This window comes from Macadamia integrifolia, chromosome 4 (assembly GCF_013358625.1).
Source record: "Macadamia integrifolia cultivar HAES 741 chromosome 4, SCU_Mint_v3, whole genome shotgun sequence".
Lineage (NCBI taxonomy): Eukaryota > Viridiplantae > Streptophyta > Magnoliopsida > Proteales > Proteaceae > Macadamia > Macadamia integrifolia.
In genome coordinates, this window is record NC_056560.1 from 7,824,370 (window position 1) to 7,832,892 (window position 8,523).

Genomic DNA, 8,523 nt, shown 5'->3' on the forward strand with positions numbered 1-8,523 from the left:
TTTTAATAAAGTGAAACAAGACCAAATCCATTCCAAAAATTTTCAAGGAATTCCTAAATCCATTCCACGAATGATATACTCAAATACTATTTTACATATAATATATTACAAAACTAAATATAACGAGCAAAAAGAACATAACTGATCATTAAACACAAAAATTTGGAAAAGGCTTTGGTGGTATGTTCATTAAAATAAACAAAAGGCGCAGTAAAATATAAAAGAAACTAAATATGTAAATGGAGGGTCAGGTGACGCTAAACAATAAAGTACAAAACATATGAAGTTATGTGGAATTCCTTAAATGGGTAATTAACCTTTATTTTCTAATAATTTGTCCCATCATTTCATATATAGACATATGCTTGTTATTTAGCACAATACTGGGCAAATGACAATAGTGTCTATAATGCTCTCCACACCCAAGATACGTTTGAGAATATCGCTGAAATATTAATTGGCATATTACTATAGCAACAATATGGAATGATGTCTTTGATAGTGAACATAGCAGGGATTGATGTTTAAGGATTGATTGGAAAATGGTAAATATGTCACTATAGCATACCTTACTCATATGAAATCCAAAGCAACATCCAATATCATCTATATTTCAGTAAAAAAAAAAAAAAATGTTATCTCAAGTAGGAGGCTACCCCCACATGCATTGCACGTGTATTTTTACTAGTACTAAGATGTACATTGATACTATACCATATGTACGTTATGTAAGCAGGATTATGTTACATTAAAGCTAATGTATTAGGGTTATGACTTTAAGATATTTAAACTAATGGATTAGATGATTATTGTTATACTAGTTGATTTGGCTCATTGAACCATTTATTATGGCTGAAATGATTTAATCTAACCAACCATCAACTACAATGAACATGCACTAATTATCCAATTTAGATGCACAACCGACTAAACTTGTAAAATTAATAAGACCAATTGATCGATTACATTATTTATGTTGTTACCTTAATTATATAAAGGGCAAGAGATCGCTGTCTAGTCACATGGCCCTTGCATTAGCTTAGGAGTCAATAAGAGTGCGTGTAGGAGCATCAATATAAATGAGATTTTTTATTTTACAAGTGGAAGGGTGACAATTTTGCATGCCCTTGTGATTGCGAGTAGGGGCAACACGATCAGAAAACTTTATTTTTCCTTGTCAATTATCATACTAATTTCAACCAAAAAAAATATAAAAATTATCATACTAAGCAATTAATTTGTTCACCTACATTAATTAATTGATTCTGATTTGGCCTATTGACTACAATAATTAATTGATTCTGATTTGGCCAATTGACTATTTGACTGATGTTCATTATGGGCCAAGTAACTTTAGCTTATGAGCTCAACATTTTTCAAATAGACGGGGATGAGTATTGCCAAAAGGTTGGGCTGGATTAAATTGTTATTGGACATGGTCCGTTCCGAGGTGGTTTTTAAGAGTCTAAATAAAACCCCTATAAGCATGGTTCATAGCCCATATTAAAATACCAAGACCATGAGAATCAATGACACAAGCCCATTAGCCTCAATCAGAATAGAAAATCAATCAGGCCCATGAGGTCCTCAAAATTATGGATCAGTATATCCATTCAGCAAGTATATAAAATTATCCATATTACTAGGAAACCAATACTGGGTAGCCAAATGGTTATAGGGATGGAGTTCCTGCGAGTCTGCGTAGTGCATGCAAACGCTGCTCTTTGTCTATCTCTACTCTAGAGTAAATATGTTATTTTATTTATTTTTTTAGTAGAAAAATGTCATTTCAATGGAGGGAAGAGAGATAGGCATCGTGAGACGCCAACTTATGCTAAGCAACCTAGCAGCATCCCATCCACTAATATTATAACATGGCTATACAAGATTTTTGATAAAATATTAAGTACTTTGCCCTTCCCAGTCAGGAAGGGGATCCTACATCTATTATAGTATCACATGGATAAGTGATGTGGCCATTTTAACTGTTGGATAAAGAGAACATGGTCTGAGATAGCCACAAGTTTAGTTTTCGAGCTGAATTCTAGCAATAACCTCATGACATGCATATTTGAGATTGTTCATGCACATCTATTGGTACTCCAATCACTACTTTGCATCCCTATAATCTTAAAAATTTGAAGCTTTTTTTGGCTACTTGGCAAATTCCGTTTAGTCTGAATTTTGATAAGTGAATAGGAGGTCCACATGTCAACAAAAATTGGGTATCAGTGGAGGTACCACTTGGCTTTCATTTAACACAATAAAATTAATAAATTTAACTAAAAATCACAAGAAAAAAAAAATCCATGATTCTCATATATTTCACCGAGAACAATCAAAACGAACTGAAATGACGGGACATGCCAAAACAAATAGATACAACCAAAATTATAGAAATTGAAATCTTTGTAATAAAAAAATGGCAATAAAACAAATGTTTGTTTTTTTTTTTTTTTTTTCCACTAAAATGGAATTTTTCAGATTCTTTAGGTAAACGAAACAAAATTGACAACCAGAATCTAGATTGGCAGATATTTTCCCTATGTCATCATGCTTGAAGATGCTTATATTTAAGTTTTTTCAGCTAAACAAAACAAAATTTACAACTAAGTTCCATGCATGTTGCCCACGCCATCATATTTGAAGCAAGTTGATCGTATGGTTAAGAAGATAACATTAGCCAATGACTTAATCATTAAAAGGACAATAACTGATCCAGGCCTTGCTTAATTTATTCAACTTCCACAATCCAAATAAAGCATAAATCCTACCAAATATTTTTTTTTTTTTTTTTGTTTCCCCCCAGAATACCATAATTGCAATTTCTAGAAATGGATCAAAGTTTCATTAGGCTAATGATTTTTTTCCCCATTAATAGCATTAGGTGATTGGTAATCATTGCTTTTATAACTTTAGGACAAAAGAATACTGTTCGCTTGCATGTATCTATGCCTAAATATAATAGGTGCAAACAAGATTATGTTGTCCTTGCGTTGAAGATGTTAATGCATGCCCTCATATTGGCTGCCCGTGCCAGTGTATACTACACTAGCAAACATCGTTCTTCTATCCATAATTTTATTAGAAGAATTTTTTAAGCATCGATTTTAATGTTAAACTTTTTTTTTTTTTGGTAGAAATGTTACTTAATAAAGACTTAGCCATACCACAATATTTTTATTTAGAGCACTCGTAAAACATGATCTTATACCCCTTCTTTTTGTGGATAAAATGATTTGGCATTTATAGGCAAAGATATCCATGGCACACATTGTCTAAATTAGCGATCATGTGGGTCCCAACTGATTCCAAATGGATGATACCATTCTCTAAAACCTTGATTGGTGTAGCATGGGTATTCCTTCTTACATTGGTGTCTTGAAAAATCCACATTATATTTGTCTCTAGATCACCTCCCTCAATAGGGGATAGATGTATCATAGAGGAAGGAGGGAGATGGACACAAGGATGTACTAATATATGCTATAGAACTTGGCATTCTTTCTTGTTAATATGAATAGGGAAAAGAATCTTTGAACCTTTGGCATATATTACTCCTCACACAGGGAAGCATCAATAGAAGTGGGATTTCTGGCTTTCATGAGGGGTTGGGCAATCATTTCACACCCTATGTGTCGCAAAGTTGGGACTACACTACCTTTCAAGCTTCTTTTTCCGGTTATTTTATTATTATTATTTAATTAAAAGTAAATAAATGTGAGGGTGTAGAATACCATGCTTGCTTAGAGAACCTCTCCCCTATATACATGAAGAGTTACACGGAAAATGAAAATTAGAAAACCAAACATTTGGAAGAGCCTAATTCACAGATAGTTTGGCTTGTTCATGGGCTGTAGAAATGTATTTCGTACGTATTCTTCAGCAGACTTGAATGCTGTTGAACTGCATCAATAGGTTAACGAGACAATATAGTATTCATGGTGGAGCTAGCGAGATCCATGCATGCCCTTCAAAACGTCAATAAACACTACCTTCTAGCTTCTACAATAATATCATCGCCAAAGCCCACGCCAGTTTCTGAAGTCATCATCTTCTTCTTTTTCTTCTTATCAATCGAGAGTTCTTTGGTCACCATGAATGAGACAAATGCTATTATTTCTAGTTTTCATTCAGCATGGAGCTCGCATTTAATTAAGTCGTTCATGCATATAATCCGAAGAAAACAATCCTAACTGGTTGGTTAAAAGACTAGTAGTTCAAACGAGCATGAAGCAGCTCCATTAATTAGGGACACTAAAAGACCATCAGATTTGACATTTAGAGGTTAGTAGCTACCTAGATTCTGATCAAATGGTGTAAAGAAACAGTGTCACGAATGCACGCAATGCCAATAAAAGAGAATATTTCATCTTTGCATTACAAGGGCTACATATAATGCTGATCCGACGATGCTGCTTCTTGTATTCTCAAGGCATGAGGCAACCACCTTAACAGAAATTTTTTTGTTGCTACCCGGGTTGCATATACTTTCCTGCTACATGGGTTTGTAGTCTATTCTTCATAAATACCTAAAATACCTTTTGAGATTCTATTTCTTTGATTTCACATTGGTAATAGGAAAGTTGTTGCTATCAAATTTGAGACGTGTACACTAACAAATTTGTCCTTTTTTGGTATCTTAAATTAATAACAAATGAATCAACTTGATTTAGCTCAATACCACCCCCATACGTTATCAAATCTGTCCTTTTTTGGTCATCTTATTAATAACATTTAACATGTAAATAGACTTGATTTAGCTCAATAACATCCCGGGCCCTTGCGTGCCAACTGCCATAGTTTCTTCTTTTTTAAGTAGACAACTGCCATAGTTGAGTAGGAGAAGATAGAAGAACAAGAGAGGAAGGAGAAGAAGAAGAAGAAAGCAATGGATAATGACGGATTCCGAAACCCTGCAACTCAACTTAACGATGATTATGGTTTTCATGATTTCAACAACGAAGGAAATCTAGGCCAGTTCATAGATCTCATCAGAGGACAAAATACAGAGCCCATTACTAATTTCAATCCAGCTTATGATGCAGCAGCAGCAGAGCTCTTGTTCTATGGTGGGTTGGTTGAAAACCAATTTTGTACTAGTTCTACTACCACTACTACTCCTCCACAAGGGAACATGTTTGATTTCAATTCCATCAACACTTCAGACCCAGAGTATATTCTCAATGGGTTGCCACTCCTTGGTGGTGAAGACGTTGGATTCGAAATGGAAGATGATGAGTACGACGAGGATGATTCATCGGCAACGACAAACAATGGGCTTTCGCAAGGATCGAAAGCTGATCGTTCCAAGACCTTGGTTTCAGAGCGGCGAAGAAGAGGTCGAATGAAGGAGAAACTCTATGCTTTGCGCTCGTTGGTACCTAATATTACTAAGGTAACAAGCCATGAGAAACATTTTTTCCTTTTCGTTTTCCTCTAAGCTATGTTAGGGAGCTCAAGCCTCTATCTGTGTTAGGACTTAGGTAGAATTCATTCTTAAAAGCTAGCTGTTAAGTAGAGGGTGCCTAAGTACCTGGCCATAAGTCTCCACATCTATATCATGCCCTTGCTCAAGCCTTTACCTACAATGTTAGGGCTCGGGAGAACTCATTCTTAAAAACCAGTTGATATGTGCACGGTAGAGAGAGGGAGAGAAAATAGGAGAGAGAGAGAAAATATGGGAGATAATGTAGGATTTTGCCTAATTAGGAGGTGCCTGCCTCTTGGTTTCACGGACGAAGCCGGACGTCTTGCTAATTGGGAGGTAGCCCGCCTCTTCTCAAGATAAATCCATAGAGATAATTTAGGATAATTTATTCATTGCTTTTCCATTCCATATTAGTTCCTATTAAATAGGATAAACAAGTAGTTACAAATGTTGCTTACACTATACACTCCATCTATGCTCCACTACTTCCACTTCCATACTTATCTCTAACTTCTACTAACTTATCAACTTTTATTAACTACTTAACACTCCACCGTGGCAATAACTCCTACCCACATAATGATAATGATAATGATAATGATAATGATAATGATAATAATAATAATAATAATAATAATAATAATAATGAGGAAGTTGTTAGGTATGTAACACTAGTCCTTAAGGAAAGGGTGTTTAAGTATTTATAAGTCTCCACATCTATTATGTCCTTGCCTAAAACACCTTGGCTATTCCGCTTGTTAGGACTTAGATAGAGCTGATGATCCTTGAAAGTGCCTAAGTACCTAACAAGTCTCTTAATTTATCAGGCTAGTTACATCATTATTACTTCCATTGGATTACTGCATGCATGTTCTTGACTGATTTTTAATTATATTTATCGATCAATGCAGATGGACACGGCCTCCATTGTGGGAGATGCAGTAGAATACGTGAGATGTTTGCAAACAGAAGCTAGGAACTTAAAAGCTGAAATTGCAGGGCTTAGATCATCGCTAAAATGTGGAGAAGGGACTCCACAAGATTTGGGTGATAATCCAAAGAAAGCCCAAGCTGGAGAGAAGAAGAATCCAAGTTCCAAAAAGATAGTGCAGGTTTGTGGATATATATTCTTCATACTTCCATTGATGAATTTTGTTCACCACCAATAAATGATTAATTGGTATTGGTTTGGTTTATAAACCATATGAAATGTATAGATGGATGTGTTCCAAGAAGAGGAAAGAGGGTACTACGTGAGATTGGCATGCAACAATGGAGAAGGAGTGGTAGTAGCTCTTCACAAAGCACTTGAGTCCCTAACGCGATTTGATGTTCAAAGATCCAACTTCTCTGTGGCTTCTGAGAGATCAGTTATGACATTTAAGCTCAATGTAAGCCTCTTTCTTTGTTCTTCAATTGATTATAATCCTTGTGATTATCCATGTAATTGCAGAAGTTAATTCTTGTTCTTGATCATTATAATAATGATACAATCGTAACAGGTGAAAGACCGCGGGGAGGAGATGAACATGTCTACACTGAAGATATGGGTTACGGGGGCTCTTCTCAACCAGGGATTCGAATTCAAAACCCCAGTAGCTTCTTGACACATATACACACACTCTCTCTTTCTCTCCGGATATTGATATCGATTAGTAAGATTAGCATCATCCATATTTTGGATTCCTACACAACAAGATTGTAAAAGTATTTTGATTCTTTCTTTGGGGTATATTGAATATAAGATTGATCATATATAACCAAAATATAAACTGAACCCATTAAGGATTTCTGCCTCTCTCTCTCTCTCTCTCTCTCTCTCTCTCTCTCTTTTCCTGCCTCTCTCTAATCCTTAATTGTGCAATTCTGATGCGATTCTTCCTGTGCACGTGACATCGGTGCATTTTCAAAATTTAATGATTATAGAAGTTTTTTGGAATTCAAATCCATTTTAACCCCAAACTTCTATAACCGTTGGATTTTGAAAATGTATAGGTATCACATGTACAGAGAGAATTGCACAAAAATTGCACTATTATGATTTGGAGAGGATCTCTCTCTCTCTCTCTCTCTCTCTCTCTCTCTCTCTCTCTCTCTCTCTCTCTCTCTCTCTCTCTGTGGGGGCTTTCTTGTGGATTAATCTTCAGATTTGGCTCGTCTCCAATTCTTGTCCAATTCTCTGCCTACGTGCAGCACCTGTACATTTTCAAAAATCCAAAGGTTATAGAAGTTTGAGGCATTTGAGGGGTTAAAATGGTTTTGAATTCCACGACCGTTGGATTTTGAAAATATACATATTTATGCACAAGGAAAGAATTGGACAAGAATTGGAAGGTCAAGAATTGGTGATGAGTCAGATCCCGAATCCTTACACAGTACAAGTATCTGCCCTAAAGTATGTCAAATGGGCACAAAATCTTGTGGATATGTAGACTATGAAGTCTGCAATAACTTTTAGCCCATATAGAGTTGGCAAAGTGAAAAAAAAAAAATCTTTGAAAAATCAATAAAAAAAATAAAACTTATTAAAAATACGTGTGACTGAAAATACATTAGGAGGTATAAAGTTGAAAAAAAATAAATAAAGGTACAACTAAAAATACGAGATAGACAAATGCTTAATACATGAGATAATATATGGTTGTGGCTAATCCAAACAATTCTCTAGACATCCAGCAATAGAAAATGCCTGATTGATCACCCTGCCATGTAGAACAATTAAGTATAAAGTTTAGAGATTTCAATTGCACAATATAGAAATTTTTTGTGGGATATGAGATACATAATATAACACGGGAAAAGATTAGTGCACAACCTATTGACTGAATCTCCTTCAATAAGCCACCTAATTGTGCCATGTGCATTGGTGATGTTGAAATTTAAACTATTGGATGGATAATATGGTATGGTAGGGACTATACATTTATCAAATTCAGAGATAAATGCTAGCATACATAGTTATATGTATTGGCATTTCCCCTTATTGCATTTTCAACCAATTATTTTTAAACGTTTGAACTTTTAATAAAAAATAATTATATTTTGCCACATGGCTAATTGTGTTAAGGTTGAAACTTGACATGTGATTAGGG

General features: G+C 35.1%; 1 protein-coding gene across 1 annotated transcript; it reads left to right on the forward strand.

Moving 5' to 3' along the window:
- The first annotated feature begins 4,880 nt into the window (after nt 1-4,880).
- LOC122075547 (transcription factor FER-LIKE IRON DEFICIENCY-INDUCED TRANSCRIPTION FACTOR-like) lies at nt 4,881-7,147 on the forward strand. The gene is made up of 4 exons (XM_042640611.1): nt 4,881-5,398; nt 6,343-6,543; nt 6,649-6,822; nt 6,934-7,147. Exons 1-4 carry the CDS (start codon nt 4,892-4,894, stop codon nt 7,036-7,038), a joined length of 987 nt encoding a protein of 328 aa, XP_042496545.1. The 5' UTR covers nt 4,881-4,891; the 3' UTR covers nt 7,039-7,147.
- The last annotated feature ends 1,376 nt before the right edge of the window (nt 7,148-8,523 follow it).